The following is a 26,317-nucleotide window of genomic DNA, read 5'->3' on the forward strand; positions in this document are numbered from 1 at the left end:
TTGTTGTTAATCTGCTAAAATAAATATATAATATCCTGGTTTACTAGTTTAACATCAATAAAAGGAGTTGTGAGGTACAAATGCACTCCTCAATGAGACAGCAACAGAACAAAAAATAAATAAATATTTATTTAGTCAATATTCGGTCTTCAACGTTTTAGACCTTGACATACATGTACAACATATCACTTCTGTATAATTAATACTATATATGTATATATATATATATATACAAGTCTAAATTGAAAACAACGTTCAAACCTATGATTGCGTTGGATAAAAACCGCAATTTTTATACGTGTGCATGCAAAACAAATTTCTTGTTAGAGGGGTCTAAATACAGCACAAACAACATTTTCCAAAAGACCAAAAAAGTGAAAAAGTATATTTTAACAAAACGCATTTGACTAATAGGTCGAACAACAGATGTTCTTAAACCCTGCTGACTGCCATTGGCGATTGCCAAATAAACGGATCACAAGATGTAATAAATGGATCTTAATCAATGTTATTTGCAAACTGTGTGTATTACATGCACGTTCCATCTCGTTCTGCTTTCGTGACAAAACAAATCTTTTGAGAGAATTTAATATAAATATATATAATTATATATATATATACAAGTCTAAATTGAAAACAACGTTCAAACCTATGATTGCGTTGGATAAAAACCGCAATTTTTATACGTGTCCATGTAAAATATATATTATGTATATTATCAAGGATAAGCACAAGAGCATGTGGCGAGGTTTAATTAGGTTCATAAGCAGCCAACCCATCACCTGTTAACATGTGTTATAGTACAGAATAATCAAATGTATAAAAGGCGATCTGTGGTCAATTTCAGTAAGACAGTAACCAAACATCACAACAAATCAAATATATAGAAATACAGAGGTTTTAAGAGATAATCGCGCGTTAACCATTATTCTCACACGATTCAGCAAAAAGACTAGAAAGCGAAATGGCGAAACACATGAAATCTCGTTCACTGATTTGTGATCGATTTGATTTTCTCGATAGATATTAAATGGGCTTGTGATTCGTTTTCTGACATTTAAACAAGATTTTGCTTCATGTTCGCAAATATGTCATATAATACGAATATTATCAATAAAAACCAAAAAATAGTAAAAGGAAAAAGGTCACCGACACTCAAGATTACCCTTCACCAAACGCTTTCCCCGCTAGAAAGCCAGAAATTAGTATGTTACCTTCTGTAACCCTTAGAATTTGATGATTTTACCTATTTTTGTTGTTTGATATTTACATTTAACTTGATCCGTGCATCTTACAATTGATCCGTGCAACTTCAGATTGAACCGTGCATCTTAAGATTGATCCATACATCTTGAGAGAATTTAATCTATTTAAGTGTTAAAACAATGATAACACCTTCAACAGAGTTGTCGTATGATATGACAGTGAAGATGATATTTACTTAAAAGTTGATAAATTAATTCCACTTTGACGATTTGTAAATAAACGCATCTGATATCATGGCCTTTCCGAAACCTACTTATATTATATAATCTCCAAACGCGGCAACAATAGAAACGGGGATTAATTTTTGCACGACATGTTCTTTTAGACAAGGTTATGAAAGTGTTTGAATGACGTTTGAGAGGTAAAAAATTCACATTAGGCAATTGCAATCTTTCAAACTAAATGTAAAGATTTGTTTCGTCACGAAAGCAAACGAGATGGAACGTGCATGTAATACACACAGTTTGCAAATAACATTGAACGAAGATGTGGGAGTCAATTTAAGCAGTAACCAAAGAACTCAAATTAATCAAAAAAATAACTACGTGTTATATTTCTTCATCTCTATAAGAGATACAATTTTCTCTAATTCTTCGTCAATTTATCCCTTTCTGCACCCATTGTATAAAAAAAATTTAATCAACGTTCGTTTGATCTCAGTTCTTCATTGGTTGAAATCCGATTATGACGTCGAATTTTCTTGCTTTCCTCTGAATTTCCTATTGTGACGGCATGAAAAAAGGCGACCATGTCTGATGACGTCACATAGAAAGAACACATCTTTTTGCAGATCATTCGAAAAGAAGGAATAACTTTGCCTGCATATTGTTAGAAAATCATTAGAGAAACAGATTCCACCACCAAATCTCGTATAATACGATATTTATCCACTCTTGCCGTTTAATTTTAAATATTTAAAACGCTCGGCGAGCCTCGCGATTTAAATTTAAAAATTTAACTGTCTCGAGTGGATAAATATCGTATCACACTCGATGCAGTGGTAAAATCTATATGTATAGACAAAGTATTCAAAACAACTGTTATATTCTTACTGCTTCTTGTTAAAAATTATATGATTTAATCTTGAATTTAGATCATTATCTTTCAAAGGTATCTTTAAACAGGTAGTATTGTGCCTGTCCCCGGCGTCTCGTTTTTGGTTTTCATCATGGTTGGATTTAGACGGGGGCCCGGGCTATAGTGGGCGTGAATCATTCTAAAACGGGTTGCAAGTCCAAAGAGATGGAGAGAGATGACCACAATGTTTTTGTGATTTTAAGCACCAGTATTTGGTTCTAATTCAATCATTCAAAACTTTTCTGAACTCGATCGACACAAGTAAGTCGGGAAAGACACGCGTGTATTAACTAAAGAACTACAGGGCGTTTGAAAATACCTGAAATCCATTATCTTACAACAGATCAGAATTCCGACGTAGTGACAATTTTTCCACTAAATATACAAATGTATAGTTCTGACGGCTTCTATTGATTGTACGCAATTGAATCACAGCTGTTCAATCTAGCTCAAGTGCTTATAGAAACTTGCTGAACAAATATGGACCAGAAAACATGTTCTATGTTACTCCGAGACCGCATAATAATTAGTTCAGTATATATATACTTATATATAGATATAAGAAGATGTGGTATGAGTGTCAATGAGACAACTCTCCATCCAAGTCAAAATATATAAAAGTAGACCATTATAGGTCAAAGTACGGTCTTCAACACGGAGCCTTGGCTCACACCGAACATATATATGTATAGATCTAAAATCGGATGAGAAACTGTTAATGTTTTTTAATGCGGCACATGATTGAAAAGAATGAAATGGTGTATCAATTTATGAAATAAAATCCTTGTGCGCATGCTCAAGAAACAACCAAAGCAAAGGAACATCGATTTTGGTGCTGTCCTGCTCAAAGTTACAGTGAGGCTTTCAATAATGAGAAGAAAAAATCGTGGATGTAGAAGCTAGGTGGGAGGTGAAAAGGGCATTTTTCTCTTGTCACTTTCAGAAGGAAGTCCCCCCCCCCCCCCCCCCCTAATCACACATATTTCAGTCTTCTCCTGCGCCACTGGAAAAAATGTCTCTTTATGTGGTTTAGAGGTTATTTTTTGTATTAATAGTCTGCTTTGTCATTAATATTTACCATACATCTAATATTATCAATAAATATTATATTCAATCATCAGCCGTACGGTTTTAGATCTATAATGCAATAAAACAACGATGCAAAACAATTTAGACCTGACAAAATTGAGCCTCGTTATGGCAGAAGAAACAAATTAGAGCGGGGATTGAGACATGTCATCGGCCACGCGATATTTGCATTTACACTTGATTCTATGAAATCAATTATTTAAAGCGCTAACCAAATAGTTCTGTGTAAACGTAGAACAACAATCAGAGGACAAATTACTTTTCTGTAATTTTATAATACATCTTGTATTTGGGGGTCTAGTTATTACTGCGAGACATGACATCTGTCGTGAATCAAGCAAATATGTTTTTACCATTCAGAATGTTCAAATGTCCGTTCTTATATTTTCTTTTCCCAACAGTGAACTAGACTTTCATCGATACATTTTGATTAAGAAATGACATTTGACCTGTGAATGACCGTCGAAAACTGATAATTCTGCTCGTAAAGGCTAATGCGTTTGATATATTACCAAATAAATTCTAGAATGCCTTTCTCTTATGCTAGATGCATTCAAACCGTTTCTGACTAGTTTGATAAATACTGATACACCACACGTTAGTCAGTTAAATTTGTTGACTATTATTTCCCGCCATACGTCATTTGGAATATTGCACGCAGCATTTTCGATTAAACATAAGAGAAGCAGATTCTTCCACTTACAAGTAATCCTATTGACTACAATAGCTATCATCGAGGTCTCTCAACAGTTAAATTTTAGAATTTAAAAGCGAGGTTTAGTGTTCAGATTTAAATATCTCGAGCAGTTACGCATCGTTACCAACAGGGTAGCGTGGTAGAATCTATATTTCATTAATTTATTTTCAAGGAGGGATTTATTTTGCCATTTTGTTACATCTAAATAAAACAGAACAAAAAGCAATTATATTCCCTTAAGTGTATAAAACAAAGATAAATTGGTATGATTGTCAATGACAACAATCCACCAAGGAATACAGGAAAAGAATGTGAACAAGAACAGGGTCACCGTATGATCTACAACAATGAACATAACACATAATGTTTAGTAAGACGTAAAAGGCTTAAATTATATTTACAACGAATCTTAAATAATCTAAAGTTTCCACCAACAAATTAATTTCTTCTACAAGTGGGTAAGTGTTACCCTCTTTTGTCATCTTTGCTTTTAGTTCCGTTTCAAGGGAAGGATGGAAAAAAAAACGGGACGGTACAAAGTGTAGCGGGTTGTACAAATCATTTATATGTTATCAACATTTTTGGGCCTTCTTATATTTTGACGCCAACAATATCAAAAGTGTTAATTATTCAAAAGATAAAAGTTAAAAGAGATTTCAGTTGTTAGGACAAGACGCTTCTGTTAAATTGTAAAATAATGAGATATATAGGTGCTGCAAATTGTTCGAAATAAAATAAGTTTTAATAAAAGAGGAAATAAATTAATTGATAAATAGAATACAGATAGACAATAACAGGTGTTACGTAATAGTTATCTTGTGGTACAAAGTGTTATCAATGAATTTCTTAAATGTGATGACGCCTTTGAAGCTACTTTAAACACTGTTTGTTTAAAGTGCAACTGTAAAAATAAACTGTTTAATTATGTTGTGTTTTAACCATGATATTAAAACAAAATTAAAGTTCCGAAAGTCTCAAAACAGTCTCATTGTGTCAACGCATATTTTCTGAAATACACGAAACGGCTTTGTAACAAAATAGCGGATCCAGTATTTGAGGTTAGAGGTGCCCAATCCGAATATGCCGCTAAGCGGAACGAGGCGAACGTTATTTTTATGTTTTCATACCAAAAAATATAGATTACCGAGTTTAGGAGGGGTGCATCGGGATGTACGCTTACTGTGACCCTCGTAAAACCGCCTTTGATATATGAAGGAAAAATAAGACGATATCAAGGAGTGGATAAGGGGGGGGGGGGGCGGGGTCATTAACCACTTTATTTGTCTGATGACCTTATGCATTCAAAGTTCTATAATAGGGTTTATTTTCGGTATTTTTTAAAGAAAATTTCTCTTCTTTCTGCTTTGTCTATTCTTTCTTTATCATACAACTTTACAATTTATGTATTGTCCAATAAGTGTATTATTTTTGTAAAAGGAGACAGATTTGTAAAAGCAAATTGCTTGTTTCTGAATCCTTAATATTATTTCATTTGTATAATATCGTTTAATGTTGATTTATCTGAATAAATATTGTTTAAACAAACTTTACAAGTAATAATCTAGTCACAGATGTATTAAACTTAATAAGTAATAACCTAGTCACAGATGTACCTAACTTAATAATGACAAATCTTGTTTATTTCAGCGTCCGAATAATAAACCTTGTAAAAATCTACTCTATCAATCTAAATGGCTTCTACTACAAGAATTATCCAGAAACAGAAGCCAGCAGATAGCCTTTAACAAATAAAATAGAATTAAATACCACTGTATGGCACTGTACACAAGGTTTCTCTAGTACATACAAAATGTCAGTTCATTCGGATAAAATAAGTGTTAAATCTTGTTCACATTAATGACGCCATCGTGTTCTCTCTTATTGAACAAAGCAACGTTTCAAAATGAGGGTTTTTTTTTTAATTTTGAGGATTTTTTGTATCTCTATTTTCCAGCATCACATACAAGACATATAAATGCATTTTTTTGAAATGCACGTATAGTGCATAAAATTTCTATCAGAGTCCTGTTTCTCCTGATCCTGAAGGTCTCTGTTAATATCGAGGCGAGCTCGTGCGTAATGTACCAAGGAGCTATTGGATTTTGGCATGTTTGTACTAGTTTGAAATTTAAGAAATTATCATTTGGCAAATTAACTTTAAAGTTATCAGGAAAAATCTTCCAAATTCAAAGATGTTTTAGTTTTGCTTTTTTGCGTCCAATTTTGGTGTTAGTACGAATTTTTTACACACAGTTTGATTCAGTTACAACTTATCATATTTCTATTATGAGAATTATATTAAAATTTTAACTGAAGTTAGTACGGTATTGCGAGATACCGGTAGTGGCTGTTTGAACGTAGAGGGTTATGACACGTGATATTTTTCTAGGCATCTTGCTATAATGAAATGTTTTTAAAATATCTTCTCTTAAACATTCGACCATTTACTATTTTGACCCCTGACCCTGCCGAAAAACTATTATCCGATGATTTTACCAATAAGTAAATATTTCATTCAGACGAAATGTTGTTGATTCCAACCGACGTTCTGGCGTAATCACTGGTTTGTGTAAAATGTGATCGAAATCGGCGAAACCGGACTATCCTTGTACTTCCGTATTTTCAAAATGCACATCAAATTCAGCTTTGAACATCTATTATATGTGTAAATTTGTAGCCTGTAATTTTTCTTATTTGACTGTAGGCACGACTCCGATTTATATATTACTAATCCAAAAAGGTGATACACATTTTTACCCATCACGTGGTATCTAAATCAAATATTTTGTATCGTCATCGATATCACCCCGTATCAACCAGAGACACCAATAAAATCCGAAGAGCTCTACTCGAGGGATTTTATTGGTTGTGGGTTAATATGGTGTGTGATACTGAAAACGCCATATCATATACACTTTGTTATATACCTCAAGTAGATGTTTTCACGTGACGTACTGCGATTGCAACCGTGATTAATATCGATGACGTGACGTCACACAGAAAACTTATATCGATATCATCACGGATAGCTGATACAGCACGATTAACATTGACTGTATTACACATACGAATAAATGAAATTTATCTCAATGTTGTCATAAGGTTATCTAAGAAACAAATGCCGTTGTATTGAAATAACCATCATAGAGTTTAAGATTTTTTTACAATGCTGTTATTTTTTAGCAAACTTATGACAAAGCGAATAAATGTTTTGTCAGGAAAAGCAGTTAACCCAATTCTCTGTCTCTGTTCTTTGTTCCTACTTATTTCATATAGTGGCAAAGCATAACGGTTATTGACATGCATTTTGTATGAAGAGTGTTTTTGGTTAATAATGAGAATTTTCCTTAATGTCTTTTGACAAGTAATGGATAAAAACATATCCAGTTATAGGTTAAATATTCCACGTTTGCATTTGTTTTCAAATATACGTCTGAAGTTTAGATTTATCTCCGACGACTAGTTCTGTTCCTAACATGACTGGCGCCTTACGAGCTTCCCAGTAAAATAGCTATGACTGCATATAAGTTTTAATCAATTATACCCAAGTGCTTGATGATTTTACAAATATTGTGTATTTTGAGTCATTGTAGTCTTCTTTTCAGAAATATCTCACCAACATGTAGTATACTAAAATCTTACAACATGTATTCCGATGTATGCAGACAATACGACACGTAACGCGAGTTTTGATTGGATAAAGCATGTCGTCAATTCCACTCCTGGCGGCCAATAACATTAAGTTTCGCCAAAGCAGTCTGCAGTATTTTCAAATGATACATTTTGAATGATTGACGAATATTGCATGTCAAATCTCAAATTGACGGTGGTAATAATTTCTTCTTCAAAAACTGCATTGCATTACTGTAGAAGGGGAACGAACGATACCGAAGGGACATTGTAAAGGTAGAATTAAACTTATAAGCCACAACTTAAGAGCTCCTGTAGTTAAGTTTGGGTGGTATAAATTCGGTATTTGCCAAAAAAAGGGAAACCAATTATATTTCTAACTATAACAAAGTGTTTTTTTTTTTTTGTTAAAAATATTGAATAAGTTACAAATCAATGATTTCTGGATGATTATCATTGTTTAAGTCCTGAAAGGATCGCCGAAAAGGTTGGTGATGAGACACAAAACAAAAAGGATGTATGACATATCGCCGAATTTTTCTGAAGGGAAGTGATGGGAATTTGATCAATGCAAATAAGAAATATTTTCCATTGATAAAATAGGTGATCAATAAAGCACACGTCTTTCCCTTTTTCCTAAGGATTCGGGTTTTGGGGTTGTTATATTCACTTGAAATTTAATTTTTATCACTAAGTGATAATAACGCACTGCTAATGAAACGTGGATCATCATTGAGATAGCTGGGTCAAAAATTCCTTATTTGCATATATATTTCCAATCTTATCAAAAAGAAGCATGTCTATGCTGTTAGCATCCTTCCTATCATATATGTAAGTGTCATACGTAAACGTCCCCTTTAAGTTATTACTTTTAGGTTTTAACCTTAACCGACTAATAATAGTAGATCCGAGTAAATATTCCAAAATGGAGCATAACGTGTAACCGGCGATAAACTGTAGTCGCAAACGGGTCAGAAAAATACCTGACTTCCGGTATTCATTGCTCGGAATGTCTCAACTGGTGTAAGCACATGACTATTTTTTGTATCGTCATAAGTTTTGTTTATTTCCATAAATGGTAAATAATTTTTACTCTAAACTTTTTCTATCCCAATTTCAATAGCTGGTCTAATTTTTACATTAGAAAATTATCGAGATTCCGGATAACTTGGTACCATTATTGTTATATTTATAGTTGAAATCGACATTACAATCACAAAAGCACAAAGGAAATAAAACATTACTGTGACCTTCCACGTGGGTAGCACTAGAACGAAACACTACTCTAACATAAATAACACCTTCCACGTGGGTAGCACTACTCTAAGTTAGGAAAATCTTTAATAACATGCACCTTTCATATTTGACGGAATGCTTTGTGAATTAGTGTATTCATTTCAGAGAGACAATGGTTTCAGTTTGAAATATTAATTTACTTTAATGAAATAATACCAGTTTAAAACTATCTGCTAAATTTTAGGTTTTATCAAATAATTAGAATTATGACATTATGTTGTCACAAGCTTAAAGTGCACATATGAATGATGAAACTTAAATAATTTTATGGTTTTAATGTCTGCATTATATGCTGCATTCAAAATAAAGGATCAAGTCATAATGGACACGTTACTGTTTTTGGAAGTTCTGATTGGTCCAAACGTACTTTAAGAGGATGGTGTGACTACGCAACTAATTTACATGGACGGAAGTAGAATTTCATTGCTCTGTGAGTTTGTACTTTCTCTTTGCTTGATTATAGCAAATTGCTTTATAATACTATTGAATTAAATTGTACCGGTGTCGTAAGTGTATATTTACGTTAAGGATAAATTACTAATACTTAGACTATGTCTAGTACATCGCGTTTAAAAAACAGATCACCACCAACACCATACTTAATACCAATAAAACCAGTTTGAACTCACAGAATCATTGAACGAGTTTCCAGTTTTCATGATAAACTATTTTTATACTACCGATATTTTTTCGATACGTTATATCTTTTTTGCGGTAGGACATGCAGGTACTCGGTCACGTACATGTAATAGCAACTAAAAGAAGTAAAATCAAGCCTAAAATCGGTTCAACTTGAGGAAAAAAGTATCGGTTTCCGGTAATTTTGTCATGTATAGAAAACATAAAACAGTTAATCCCCGCCCCCTATTCAGTACAGCAATTCACTGTATCAGAATCTAATGCAATCTGGACTTTTCTTCAAAAGCGTACACCAAAGTGTTATGATTGTTAAATATGTCATAAACAATAGATATTCGACAAATGATGTGATATTTAACATGTTATGATTGGTTAAATATGTCCTAAACAATAGATGTTCGACCAATGATGTGATATTTTACATTCTGTTTTACGATCAATAGAAATGCCCCCAACACCGTTAAGTAAAGTTATAAACAACTGTTTCCAGAGATTCGAGTACAATCACAAGAGAGTACGTCTGTCGAAATGAATCTGTAAGCAGATAATGAACTTTCAATGATATATTTCCACGAGGTGTAAATTAAAACGGTGTCTTAGAGCTATCTTATCTTCAGGATAAATTACAACAAGTATTGGAGGAAATGATTAGTAATTACCACATCAGAAAAATTGACCATAGCACTACATCATAATTATTTCAAATCAGACCTACTCGGAATATCTCGGTCAATTAAAATGTAGGGGCGATAGCGGACAACAGAACACTTAACCGGAGATAGTTATTTTCCATGAGAGACACAATAGTGCAAAAAGGTTGCAATACAACGTACATCAAAGTATACAGTTTGAGTAAAAGGGCGAATAGCATAAAACAGTCGCGGTTTTGGTTTGTTTTTTTTTTTATTGTTGAACATTTAGTATTCTCAGGACATCGAAGGAAAAGTTTATAATTCAAAAATGAAGTTGGAATTACATTTTAAATTTTAATTAAAATTAGAAATAAAATTAACATGAAAAGAAGCAATATTTTTCAGTGATCTTAGAAAAATCAAGCTTACAAATATGATTGGCTTTTCAGATAAACCAACTTCTTACCTAACAACGTGAAGAGAACGTTGATGATACAGCATTTACCTATCTGAATAAAATGATAGATGGTAGATTTTAGAAAATACGATAATATGCATGTTTCTCTAATTCTTCGTCAATTTATCCCTTTCTACACCCATTGTATAAAACAAATTTAATCAACATGTGGTTCGTTTGATCTCAGTTCTTCAGTCATTTGGTTAAAATCCGTTTATGACGTCAAATTTTCTGGCTTTCCTCTGAATTTCCTATTGTGACGGCATGAAAAAAGGCGACCATGCCTGATGACATTACAAAGAAAGAACACATTCGAAAAGAAGGAATAAATTTGCCTGCGTATTGTTTGAAAATCATTAGAGAAACAGATTCCACCACCAAAGCTCGTGTAATACGATATTTATCCACTCTCGACAGTTGAATTTTAAATATTTAACTGTCTCGAGTGGATAAATATCGTATCACACTCGATGCAGTGGTAGAATCTATATATACCCATTTAATGAACCGTTACCAACTTTTTCAACAGTAATTTATCATTTTGGCATCACCAAGGTTATGTTCCTTCCAAGAATAAAATCTCAGTATAAGATCATTTCAAACAATACCACATGAAGTAACTGTGTATATATGTACAGTATATGTTATATTAGATATCTATGTAAGATTTCTACAGGGCAAAACAACAATCTAATCCAATCAAATAAAATAATAACATGTGAACCTACTGTGAGGTTATCATATCAAAATACTTATAACCTATAATATTGTTATAATAAACAAGATGTAAAAAATTGTGTTTAATTTTTTTTTTTTATGAAAGCAGTTTGTGGAAAAAATTAAAAAGCTAAGTATATTAAGGGAGCTACCATTTGATTTTTATGGGGGGCTAGGATGAATTTTGAAAAAAAGGCAGGACAGGAGTTTTGAGTAAAAACAAAAGGCAGGATGAGACACTTTGCAAAAAAAAAGGTAGGATGACAATTTATGTTAAAAAAAGTCAGGATAAACTAATAAAAAAAGGCAGGACCGAATAGTGTGAAAAATAAAAAGGCAGGACAGAGATTACAACTAAAAAAAAAGGCAGGACAAAATTTTTCATCCTTGTCAGGATGGTAGCTCCATAAGATAGTACAATTGGGGGAGACCATCTGGTATCATCGCCAACTACAGAAGCAAATTAAGATATATATATTATTTGTATTAAGTCATAAAAGACTTGTATTAACTATGTGGTTATAATTGAGAACTGTTAGATAATCATTTCTAAGCTTAATAAACAACATATTCAACACTAAGATATTATGATTAATTAATGCAAAATAAGTTATTTCTGAATCATTAATTTAGGAAGCGGTCATTCAGTAATTAATTTTATTTTATGTTAAAGCATGTTAAATGCAGGCTATACTATTATACTTAATGACATCTTGGAATACAGTCTGTTTTCAAAATTCGACATTTATTATTTTTAACCTCTGTTATTTACGGAAGCCGATAAGTGTCAGGGTGGAGTTTTATTTTAAAGTCGTTATAACGACTTAAAGATAAAACTCCATCCTGACACTAACCGGCTTCCGTAGTTATTGATGTTTTTAACTTTAATATTTTAACATCTTTCTACATAAAAGACTAAATGTACTTTATTTCTACTGATACAAAATATAAACTGATGCAATGTCGTCAAGTCAATCAATTATGATTTTCGACGACTATAGAGACAGCTTTAAAAATAAGTCAAGTAAAAGTCTATTTGCCAATTACCCATTTAATTCTATTATAACACACTTTTAACACAATTTGTCAAGTTCCCTTTGTCACTTGTAGACTCGCTCCTAACCGGACAAAACGGACGCTGCCCATGGAAAGCATGATAACTTAAAAGAGATATATAATCGTTTTAAACAATATTTAATGAAAAATAACTATTGATACATATCAAATGTTTTAAGCTTAACGATTAAAAGATAAAATGTAATTAAAAAATTAGAAATCTTATTTAAAGATTACTATGCACAGATAATTTTGCTCCCTCCGCTAGCTCTTAATCGTCATTAAAAATATATGTGCCTCCTAAGGGAAACAACCCGTACAAATGGATCTATAATTACAGGCTCAATTACAGAATTGGTATAAAGACTGTCGAGTAAATTCATTATTTCTTAGTTTGCTGACATAAATCAATTTCTTTTGTCATAATTATGTTTGAAAATAACAACATTATCAATAAATATATAACCAACGTACGTGTATTGTAGGAAATTTTGTTATTTATTTGTATATTACATTGTATCTTTAGAAAATAGGAAGAGACCGCAATACTGCAATGGTCAAGCTTCTCTTTCTTTACTAACGAGTTCCACTAAATTTTCTATTTTCCGATCGTCCTGAATATGCATGAAATATTTGCCACCGGACGTTAAGCAAGCAACTATCAATCAATCAATCTATTTTCCGACAATTTACAAGTCAATGTTTTGAGAATTGATAAAAGAAATTGGCTTTGCTTAGATGCGAACCGCGAAGAAGATACCGAACGGAACGTATACAATATAATTATGTAAACAATATAATTATGATAGTATCTATCACCCCAAAAAAGGGGACAATTTGTGTATACCTATTATTTGTACAAAAGTTGAATTGAAGACCCATATCAAAACCCTCGTGTATTTACTATGGTTTTCGTTCATATATATGTGAATAATAATTTTGTCTTAATCAGTGATTATATCGATATTGATCTACGTGAGGGGTCTTTTGTTTGACTTTCAATTGTCGTAAATATGACGAAAATACACAATAACGAGTGTTACATTTTGTGTTTTGCTTGACCCATATGGGTGTACTTTGCAAAGGAGTAGGTTCAGTAAGACCCCTTTTTGGCCCCAAAATAAAGCAGTTTTACAAAATTGTTCAAATGTAAACTTTTAGCTATTTATTGGAAAGAAGAATACTTCTATTACATAAATATGGGCTGTTTTTGACAATACAATACACATGTATCATGTACTAGCATCATTAAGTCATGCGAAATTACTGAAATCTTCACAATTTTAGCATTTGAGTTAATTTTTAGACGGTTTTCGTCTTAAATGGATGTGGCCGCATTTGTGTTCATTCTTAATATTTAAATGTAAGTTGTATTTGATGATAATACATAATATATATAAAGGTTGAGGATGAACACGGATGCGGCCACTTTCATTTTTGACAAAAAACATCTAAAAAGTGACATATTTTGGCATATTTGATGGATTTTTAATATTTAAGCTTGAATATGAGCGTTTTTAATGACTAAATCAGTTCAAATCTTTCACATAAATTAATTGAATCTACTAAAGCAGACACTTAATTGTTTAAAAAGTGTCCAAAATCTTTCATCAGATGAACCTGAAATTTGGGGCCAAAATCGGCCCTTACCGGACCTACTCCTTTCATTATTATTATATGATTTCAGATTCTTTAACACGTTTGTTATGCAAGAATGTTTCCATTATATTGATTTTAATTTTTGTCACGAAAATAATTGTAATTTATATCGTTAGTATTTATTTTTTGTCAGAAACCATACTTGTAGATTTTACTACAAATAGAGTTAAGGGATAAAATGATATTTAATTTGTCTGGAGATATTTACGACCTTGGAGAACATGAGATAAGAGTTCAGGCATTTAAATACTTTATATGAATGAGATTAGATGAATATATCTTCATTTTTATATATGTTTTATGACTATATCTTAATACGATACTTTTCACTGCATTTAAACTTGTATGTAGTGCAGCATTAACCGAATGTTTAATGGTATACGGTTGTTAATTCTATATAAATCAAACAGTTTGTTCAATTCAATTGTTTAGAATACGATCAGAGAACCTGCTTTATCATGATTTTACTTGAAAACAACAAAATTGTCATTCAATGTACTACTTTAAAACTATACAACAAAGATCTCCATTCTGACACGAAATAAACATTCCTTGTTAATAATTGAATAATTTAGAGGGAGACATCTCTTACATATTAATCCATTAGGCGGTTGTAAACGAGTTGCATGATCTTTTGATTTGCTTCTTAGGACCAGTTGTCACTATCAAAGTTTTCTGGTACAAGTTTTCTTGGTCAAAGTTTTTGGTGGATTTTTTATAGTGACAAACGTCAAAGAAAACTTTGATCAAAAACTTTGACGTACTTGGGTGGAATAGAATCTCATCCTACTTTTCTTGAAACTTGAATGGACTTTGACGGGAATTATCCAATCACAGTGCAGTTTTTTTCTTTGACAAAGTTTTTGATGAAAAAACTTAATAGTTGCAAGTGATGACTTGGACAAATTTACCTGGTCAAAGTTTTTGGTAAAAAAAATTTATGGGGACAACTGGCCTTTAAAATGGAAACAATAAGTTTTCTAAATTCTAGTATGAAGCACGAACCTACTGTTAATTAAAAACTCGGCATCGCAGAGGTGTCAAAAGAAAGCTTTGTAGGAGAAAAGTAGAAATTCTACTCTGGACTATAACACATCCATCAAGTGGTAGAATAATTCATATGAAACAAAATTGGACAGATATATTTCAATTCAATTTGTAGGGTATTGGTATCTAATGAAAATGCATCGAGGGTTACTTTTTTCAATTAAAAAATGTATTAAAATGTTAAAAATATAATAAAAATGACGAATAGATAATTTGTGCTGAATGTCCATGTTTTTGTTTTAACTGATGGTATCTTGAAAGACCGTCGGTATAAGTACTTCCAGGTTCATAAGTGCTTTCCCCCTTTTTGCCAGATATTTGGGGTTTGGGTTGTTTTAATACAGACTAGGACTTTAATATGATGGTGCTTTTCTACATGTTACACTTGCTTGTTCTTTTCTACATGTTACACTTACTTGCATATTTATTTCCAATCTTTTCCGGAAGAACTCGTTCTATACTGTTAGACTCCGTCTTATCATATAGATGTTTGTCATACGTAAACGTCTCCTTTGAGTTATTACTTATGGGTTTTAACCTTAACCGGCTAACAATAGTAGATCCAAGTAAAAACCAATACCCTAACATTATTCCGACATCAGTACGTTCTGTGATGAGAAAGACTTTTCTCCACTTTAATTTGTCTATGTATCGTAATGTTGCAATTGCAACAGAATCAAAGCTTGCCGGCATAATTCGTGTAAGAGTCGGGTATTCATTCCTGCGATTTATCTTGAAATCATCTGCAAACCCTCCGGTACTTATGATAGGAATTTTCCAAAATGGAGCATAACGTGCAACCGGCGATAAACTGTAGTCGCAAACGGGTCCGAAAAATACGTTAGTTCCGGTACTCATCGCTCGAAATGCTTCTAATGGGGCAATCACCGCGTTACATTCCGTATCAACATAAGTTTCGTTTATTTCAATAAATGGTAAATAATTTTTACTTTGAACTTTTTCTATTCCAATTTCAATAGCTGGTCTAATTTTTATATTAGAAAATAATCGAGATTCCGGATAAGTCGGTACCATTATAGTTAAATTTATAGTTGTTATTGACATTACTCCGTCAAAAAGAATACAAACACAAATTAAATCCAACACTATTACAGCACTCCACATGATAATAATTTGATCCTTGATCTTTTTATGTTACGGTGAAATTTTATCTTCTTCCTCTTCAAACAATTTTATAGCTACTCGTATTTTTCCCCTTTTCACAACTGAACAATTGTTATAGTTTAAAATGCACTTGACAATTTGTAAATATAATGCATAAACTTTATTTTTTATATTGAAGACGTATCCGTGTCAATCAATTAAATATCTAAAACTTACTTCACCGAGACTATACTCCGTTTATTCATTCCACTTATTTTACATGCTTGACGAAACCATCAAAAACAACGTCCTTAAAACGTTTATATCAGCGCATAAACTATTACAAGTAAACGCTTATGAATGACCGTTGTCTTAATGGAAAACTAAACTCAGCTCAATTTCGGTAAAAGAATGATGGATTATTCGCAATTAAATGCTTACTGAGAAAGAACTAATCGCTCTTCTATTCCAATAATCTTAAATGAATATAGCCTTTTACAAACACAAAAAGAAACTCAAAGTCCTGGAAAATTATTTTAGAAAGAAACATTCAAGCATTTTGCTGTTTACATATCTAGGTTTGTTGTGTCCGCTTACTAATGTGCAGACGTTAAACTCCACCTCTTTGTTCATCTAAGTAACTGAGAAAAATACAAATATTACATTCATTTATAAATGCACAGACTGGGTTTTGCCAGATGTGAATCGGACTGCAGTGTTACGGTAATATGATAAATATATTCACTTGATCAGTCATTGAGTATTTCATCACTGCGACTATATTTATCCATTTCATGAAATAATAATCCAAAATTATCGTAATTTGGTTGTAGTTTACTATATCACAACATAATGGCATCTATAACGGAATAGTGTTTTTGTCCTGCCACTGAATATTCCAAGAATGCGATAGTATTGAACCATATTATGGAATGCATTTAGAATATGTTTTTTTTAATGATTAAGTTTACCAGAAAAAAATCGCACATTTTGTTATTTATACACTATAAAATAACTGAATCTTAAAAAATGAATTGAACGAAACTATGAAAGTACATTCCTATCAGTACAATTTAATAAATTGATAATAATTCCATTCACTATAATATAAAAATCACAGAAATTTTCCTGTCGTTATGTATGAAGAATTCTTCTTTAATTCAAGTAGCGGTTATAGATAGGTGTTAAACAAAATGTCAACAATTATCACTGTAAATCTCGCCATGTTTTACTGTCAATGTATATTCAAACAGTTCATATTGTACGTCGGTTAATAAAAAGTATACACATGGTTTTCTGAGTAAATAGAAAGTCACTGATCCAAAGTTAACTAAGAGTTTAGCAAATCCAATTTCTGTGTCGTATGATTAACGGTGCTTTTCTATACTGACTTACACGTTGGTGGATAACGTAAGTGTTTATCTTATCAAGCAAAGATCATATTCATTAAAACACAAGAATGACGACGATTTTTTAATGAGTAGATTGCAAAAGTCAAATATTTACACGGTGCTATTTTTGTGTAAAGGTGAAAATATTTACACAGTGTTATTTTTCTGCAAAGGTGAAACTTGGATCACGTTTGAGTATTTGTTACTATCATTTGACTCTATAAAGATTAATCGATGTATCGTTTAACTTGTTTCGTTTGTTGTACACTTTGTTTTATTGACTACTGGTAATCAATCTCTATTGTTTTCTAAGTTGACGAAAAGTGCAGAGGATACATGAATAGGTTTTTCACAAATAAAACGTGTATAGAATAATCATCGGTCGAAGTATTTAATTAACCACAAATTCGTCACCCCCTCGGTGTCAAATTAAGTTTGCTTAAGTTATGTAAGCATACATTTGTTTTTTGTGTAAGAAAACTACCATTATACAGTATTATAAAGTATTGATTGTGGGGAAAATACTTGTACTTGTATTCAACATATACCACTAAAGATCAACATTAAGATGGTATTTAATAGCTATATATTACCTATATCAAATACTCTTAGCTACTTCCTGTCTAATAAACAGTTCGCATTTTTTACTTATATTCACGCTCATGTTTGAAATTTTACATCTGAATGTTCATATCACGTCACATGGTACCACTCTCTTTTATGTCATTGATTTTTTTTGTTTTAACACTTTAAAGGTGAGATGCTATCTTTATCTATAACGTTTCAAAATCAAATTCATTTGTAGACCACAATTTCTTCCTTATTGTAAATTCGTGCCACTTCAATTTTGATGCGTTTATTCCTGTATGAAATTGTCACAGGTTTCGGGTTGTAAATGCAAAGTAGTTTGTGAAATTCATTCAGCAATTAAGATGCAAACCTCAAAATTCGAGCCAAGTAAATGGTTTGATATGCAATATACTATTAAATCCCGACTGTTGCAATAAATATCTTCTTTCATACAATGTACACGATACGCTTTTATCCCGACACATGCAATAACTATAATAGATATTATTTATCTTACACGATTTTATGTCAAAGACGATCTACTCCTGTCACTTTAATAAATACTTGAATCCTAGGTTTATACTTTTATCAATAACTAAAACTTTTTATCATATAACATTGGTTCAATATGCCATGTCCAACTGTTGCCTTGCAAGATGGGTTATAATTTCTGTCTACCCACATCGGCATAAATATGAACACTTCGGTTTTTTAAATAAACACATTTTATAGATAATTGCGGAAATAGGCTTTTTCTATATTTCACTATAACTGATGTTGAAAAAGATATTTCAGTAATTTGCCAGTAAATGTTAATCACCAACTGTTGCTTTGCAAAATTAATTACAATTTCTTTTTATCCATAAAGACAAATAACAATAACGTTTCACTTTTTATCCAAACCTTATATAAATATTTGTGTCGTGTATTTTTTTCTTTGTTTCACTATTGCTGCAGATGAAAAAAAAACAAATTAAGATTTTCAAAGAGCTTGGCTACTTTTTATTTAAACACTTCTGTTTGGTAATTGTCGAGCAAGGTGTTTCTATGTGAATTTTAATACTGTTGACAAAATTCTTGGCTAGTATTATTATCTGACGAAATGGGGGAGAAAAAAAAGACGCAAATGATTCAAAATAGTTCATTCGTATTGAACAATGTTTATATTCGTACTCCCAAAACAATCATTCGAGTACACTTAATTATGCAAGTGAATGTTATACAACACTTCAACTATTGACTCAAATGAAACGAAAACAGATCAAGAAATGTCAGAATCTTTTTTTAGTTCAGCATCTTCCTCAGAGACAGCTGCGAGGCAAAAACATAAACTATCTGCATTCTGGCACCGCTGTTATAAGCACATAGTCAACTGTTTCCCACTTTTACTGATAAAAAGCTTTTTTGCAATGATTGCAATTTCCAGAGGTGTGACAACTATCAGCATGTATGAATGCACCAGTATTTGGATCACCAATGTGTGCAATCGAGTACGCCTTCCTATTGACAAAAAAGACTCGTCCCTTTTCAACGATTGCAATTTCAATTATTCCAAATTTGATTTTCCTGTGTAAAGTAAATATAGACGTCTAGAACTTTCAAAGTCTTAGAATTTAAAATGCAATCTTCATCCTGGTTTCAATCACGTAAAAGAAACATTGTACATTGAAAGGAAATTCACTGAAGCATAATGCAATAAAGTACTTGGCTCCGAGACAATGAAACTCCAGTATATTTCTTTTGAGTAATATTGTAGTTCAATTTGGCATAAAGATTTTTCTTGTAGAAAGTAGATGCTATGTAGCACAAATACAAACGTTGTCAATATTATTCCGTAAAAAAATTCATATATCGTTTTAATTTTAAGTGCTTAATTTTTTAGGGTTAAACGGCGTCTGAATTAATTAACTATAACTATAACTGCGTTGTATCAAATTTACATTTCTGTGTCTTACTCACAAATATATTTTCAGTCTTTGCCCGAGATTCCAAGCTATTTTGAAAACGCCGGATGGATCACCATATTTATCCGACTTTTTTAACGTGTCATCTCAAGTATAATTTTTTTTAATCAATAAGTATCCAGTTTCAAACATTTCTCGATAAATTATTCAACTTGCAATTTTTATCCTAATTGAAGTTTTTTTTCTTTTTAAAAGATTTGTTTTAATTTTTGTCAACTACACAATGTATGAATATAGCAATTTATGATGTATTCCCTGTGCTGCCTCACAAGTATAATTAAATTGTATACAGCCAATGTAAACGTTCAGTGTTTTTTAAGGATTCTGCACCATGATTGATCACGTGGTCGTTAAAGAATTAAACATTTTTTCTATTTCTGTAAAAATCGGGTTTCCTCGGCAAACCTCGGAACCATACAAGACGTAAATTTTGGTAGACCCCTATGTATTCATCCTACGACATATAAGGTCACCTTCAAAATAAAAAGCTCTGCTGACATTCAAATCAAACCTGCTAAGTTTCCTACTTTGTCTCAAATGATAACTAGGCATCCAGTTAAATGAACAAATGAATTTTTTGGCGAATCTGAATATGTCAGCATGTATACTGTCGAGATCAAAAGTTCTCGAATGCTATTAAATGTGATGTTGAAGCTGACCACAGGACTTTCGTTTTGAAGACTAAATCTCACTGAGTCTCATCAAAGATAATATTTCAGCGGGATTACAACAAATCCTTCCATTTTAATCGCAAATTACATCGTTACTCTACTTCTATGTCAAACCCATCATCCAAAAAACAAACAAATAGTTATTATAAATGATAATCAAATGATCCCACAATTCAACAGACTAAGAAAACAGAAATATTATTTACGTTCAAACGGTTAGGGTTTTATTTAAACAGTTGAATCAATTTTTCAATCAATGTAGCCCTAATATCCATTTAATTTTTATTATTTTCAATTAGAACAATTACCTAGGGAAATGAGACTTTCCTGTTGTTCATATTTAGAAATAGTTTCAATTTCCTTATGAAGAGTAAAAACCATTTCATATGTCAAACAATGAAGGCAGAATATGTTGTGAAATGTATTGGTTTCATTATGAGTGTCTGGGTTTTTTACGTCACGTGATATTTTTAACAGATTTTTTTTTTAGATGAATGATTTCATATCTTTCAATTATTTTAAATGTTTCATACCAAAATTGAATAACCTAGAAGTATATACTGATTTTCGTTGGCTAGACATTTGTTTCTAGAATAGGCATGCTCGAACTGAAAACTGAAAGCCAATAAAAAAAAACGTTTGAGAACAAGGACAACCTAAAACTATCTAAACATAACCGTGAACCGTCCACAGACCACTAAAGATTGAGCAGTACGGCTCCAACAAAACATTGGGTGTACTTAGGTGCTCCGGAACAGTAAGCAGTGCCTGTAATCTTAGTTTTAGTACAATGGAATAATTCAAGAAAGACTTAGTACCTAAGCAAATATTTTTAAAATTTCTTGTCCCGTCCTGAAGCTGTATTATGCATTATTGCTAATTGCTTACCGTTTTTATAGTACCGACAGTGCGAGACCCTCATGGGTAGTCAAGGTCGTTAACTCCCCCCCCCCCCCCAGAAGTACTTAGTATACCCATGCTAGTTTTCATAAAACAGAAAGTAAGACATCGAAAGAATTGAAAATGTTATTACCAGGCATAACCAGATGACGTTTCGTGACATGTCCCAAGAAGCTATGACTTGTAGTTCCTGAGAAAATGTGTCGAACATTTATATATGTTCTTGAAATCTTCGGACAACAGGAAGTAGAACAATGAAGGAACTAAACACGTATAACACAGCATAACCAGATGACACTTAGTGTAGCATTTCAAGTAACAATGACATGTCGTTACTGACAAAAATTAATAGTAGAGTCAGCATATCAATTTCTATATTTTTAACGCGGTTTAGTGTTTATTGAGCTACGGCTTGTAAATTTATTGACCATGTTTTATGAGTATTTTTTCCATATACAAAATAAATTAATTAACGTATAACTAAAGCAATAGACTATTTCCTTACATTCAGCAAATGTATTCAAATTTGATTTTATTTCTGATACAGTTTCGCAGCTCATCTTGTTTACAAATGTAATTAAATAAAGTTCCGTTTTCAGATATTAAACGTATCCCAGAACAACACAGTAAAAGTAATGTTACTGTCAATGATGCATTTTTCAATCGTTTTTATTTCTTTTAATTGACTTAAATTTATTAACAAGTTTTCAGTGGTAAATATGAAATTCAATACAAGATGAAGTTACAATCATATTGCCACTTGCACTACCCGCAACCAATTATACTCCATTCACACGACACAACAAAATCGATTTGACAACCATACCAGTTTGCATTCACACAAATTCCAGATTAAATGCGTATTTATGAATCCGCAGTCAAACCTCCAGAGGTAGGTAGTTTGACATCCGATTTCAAATAGCATATTATTTAAGTCTAGAATAAATATTGATAACGCAAATGAATATTATAATACAGAATATATCAGTGCTCATACTAACTTGTTTACTTTTTTTTGGCGCTAGAAATTCACGTGCATGAATATTCAAATCACAACTATACATTATAGAATCACGTGATCGCAAACTGGATTCAGATTCAGATATGAGAAATCCAGATATACATCGGATTTCATAATATCCGATTTAAACCTAGCATGCGTGTGAACAGGGGGTCATTCAACGGTTTGTTTTTTGTGTATATTACTTCATTGCAATGGTGATACATGTATATTACTTCATAGCAATGGTGATACATGTATATTACTTCATTGCAATGGTGATACATGTATATTACTTCATTGCAATGGTGATACATGATGATGTATGGTAATGATAAAGTAACATTGTTCAATTTTTTCCAAATAAACAATTAACCAACTACTGCATGATGCTTGATCCTATGTTGTATGCACGTGTAGCCATGATTGTCAATCAGGACATATTATAGACTCCTTTGTTGTATGCACGTGTAGCCATGATTGTCATTAAGGACATATTAAAGACTGCAGCGGTATATTTAGACTCGATGTACAAATGTAAGTAGTGACAACTTCATTATTTTCAGTAACAGTAACCAATCATACAGTTTTATATTTGTTTTATTTTCTCTAATGGGGTCATGATAGTAAAAAAAACAATCTTGTTTTGCTTGTCTCATTCAAAGATTTAAGCAACATTAATTCGATTTTGAACATTTGCCTACAGATATAAAAGGACAATTTGTTTTTAAGCTTTACTTAGTTGGAGTCTATAACGCCAATTACTGCTAACAAATGACATTATATATGTTTTCAAACTCGGTTAAAACTAGCATTTCCTCCTTTGGCATTTTACTTGTTAGAAAAATAAACATATAAAAAGTTTAATTAGTTAAAGATTTCAAAGAAAGATTAATATTTGTAACAATTATATGTGTTTTTAACTGTTGTTCTGGATTTAATTTAGTTCTTTCTTATTTATGATTAGTCTTTCGGTCTTGAGTTACAATGTGCAAACTTATTCATTTATTCCATGGCATTCGAGAATCTACCTTAAGCTATCGAACAGGTTTAACCTTTCTAAAAAGGTATGGAGTGCTTCGCACTATCATTAAATTACGTCAACCTGTAGCAGTAATTGTTGACAGGGTCTTGAATAAACATACTGTAATTATATTCTTTATCTGCCGTATTTGATATTTCCTCCTGTCTGGTAAATGTTCCCAATTCTATATTTCAATGTAGCCAATAGAACCTTAGCCAAATCATGATGCAGGCTATATTTGTTAAGTAATAATTTGAAGATGGCGTGAATATCGAATAAAACTTACAGCTTCACACAGTGATGCAAAGCAAATACAAATTGAGCATTCATTTATCCGTATCACTTCAACATTTAAGGAATGACTGTAATATTGTTTTTGTCTATGAAGAGATAACATCATAAATGTGGCGCTAAGTGAATAACACGCGTAGCGGGTTCTTTAAAAGTGTGCACCACATTCTTGAGGTTATTTCGAATATTTCGAATAGACAGAGAAAAAAAATTACAGTCATTCCTTATAATTTAATTCCAAATTTCATTTTTAAGGAGAAAATCATGATAAAACGTTGATGACGTCACGGTAACATGACAAAATCATGTCTATGAGCTGAAAGATAAAACGTTTATAGCCAATCAGAAGACGTGTTACATCCAAAATCAAATTATTACCAATTAATCAAAATTAACTGCCTAGGCTTATTTATTAATATGAATTTGACGCGACATTATATAGCAAGGTAAACCATCAAAGGCAAAATTATTCATAAATCGGTATCGGATCGGAGCTTGAATACTCATACTGAAAATTTTCCGTATTCTCCTGTCCGGGACCTGTTCCCAATTCTATATCCCATTCTAGCCAATAGAATCTTTCAAATATCATAAGGCAACCAATGAGAACCGATATTTGTTACGTAAAAATTCCAAAATGGCGTGAATATCGTATGAAACTAATAGCTTCGCACCATGATGCGGAGCAATAATAAGCAAAATATCAAAACGCACATAACTTATCATATCCGAAAACCGTACAAGACCTGCAATAACACCAAAAAGGGTTTTAAAGACAGATGACAAACTTTCAAAAGCGAAATTCATGCATACATATTTAGAAAGTGCAATTAACTGATTAATTGATTAATTAATAAGATTTTTTACAGCTGAAACAAACATGCAGAATTTCGAAGCATGGGTGGCCATTACTTCCGGTGACATGCGCAACGAACTTGATACGTATAACAGAATAGAGAATGGAAACGGGGGAATGTGTCAATGAGACAACAACCCAACCAAAGAGCAGAAAACAGTCAATGGGTCTTAAATGCAGCGATAAAATCCCGCATCCGTTTTTCATCTTAAATGCATAATCACAAATATAAAAAAAGAAAAAAAAATGTTTTGTTTCTTGCAGGCGATATTTGACTGTTAATAACTTCATCAAGTTCGCTCAATGGTGATCCCTAGGAATGTGCCTTGAACCTTCAAGACAAATCAGAGGCATACTAAAGTCGGAGTCACAATTCAGTAAAACCGATGAAATATTTATACAACAATAGTTACTGGAACACAGACAGTCTAGGTTTTAACAAATTGTTAACTCAATCAAAGACAGTTTATAGGCTTCAATGGGATTTACTCCAAGAATAAATTCTATTTTTTAAAATCTACAATTATATAGATCAACGAACATGTAATACGAAAAGGAACGTTCTAAATATCATATCAAATTTTTGCTATTTTGCTATTTTGGAATTAAAATAAATGTAAATACTAATTTTTTGAATAATATGATTCAGAAATAATGCAGACGATATAAAACTACTACATTTATACTTAAAAACCTGGACATGTTGGGTTGAAAGTTATAATTGCAATATGATGCAAAGAACACGTGGAGTTTGTGTTAATGCGACAACAACCCAACAATTATCTATAAACCAAAGAATTCTAGAGGCCGTGCAACATTCAGTCTCCAACAAGAAACATGCAGAAGTCTGTAATACAATATTTGAAGCTCTAAATTTTCCGATTAGAAATATCATTTGAATTACACTTAAGAATCTTGAAACAAACAATTTATTAAAAAAAAAAGAAAACTTGTCTCCGTAAATAGATTAATGACCAATGCCTATAGGGCTGGTTGTTTGAAGAAGAAGATTAGTGCATGGATTCAACTATTGCAATATTTTTCGCTATCGCCCTTTCCACGTCGATTCAATTAACATCGACAGCTTGATTAAATTACTCTAAAAACAATGTAATAAAATCTATTGATTAATCTTTATGGCGGGTTTAATTGCAATAAATGAGCTGACAGGTCCAGCAATGAGTAACCTTATCACTGGTGACAACTTATTAGGTCCTATTGTAGCATAGAAAATAGTATCATATTCGAGGGGATCAAGATGGGGGTATCACAATACTACATGGC

General features: G+C 32.0%; 1 protein-coding gene across 5 annotated transcripts in view; it reads right to left on the reverse strand.

Annotated features, from left to right (window-relative positions):
• Nucleotides 1-26,317, reverse strand: part of LOC127721559 (atrial natriuretic peptide receptor 1-like) — a 227,239-nt gene that overhangs the window by 176,515 nt on the left and 24,407 nt on the right. The window contains exon 1 of one of the 5 annotated variants that reach the window (XM_052228321.1): nucleotides 15,679-19,174. The exons of 2 other annotated variants lie outside the window; for them this stretch is intronic. In XM_052228321.1, the coding sequence (XP_052084281.1) occupies nucleotides 15,679-16,387 (709 nt within the window). In that variant the 5' untranslated portion in view covers nucleotides 16,388-19,174. Of the gene's footprint in view, nucleotides 1-15,678; nucleotides 21,094-26,317 lie in introns of those variants that run through there. 2 more of the 5 variants (XM_052228323.1, XM_052228329.1) reach the window with 2 other exon arrangements.

This window comes from Mytilus californianus, unplaced genomic scaffold (genome assembly GCF_021869535.1).
Source record: "Mytilus californianus isolate M0D057914Y unplaced genomic scaffold, xbMytCali1.0.p SCAF_12, whole genome shotgun sequence".
NCBI lineage: Eukaryota > Metazoa > Mollusca > Bivalvia > Mytilida > Mytilidae > Mytilus > Mytilus californianus.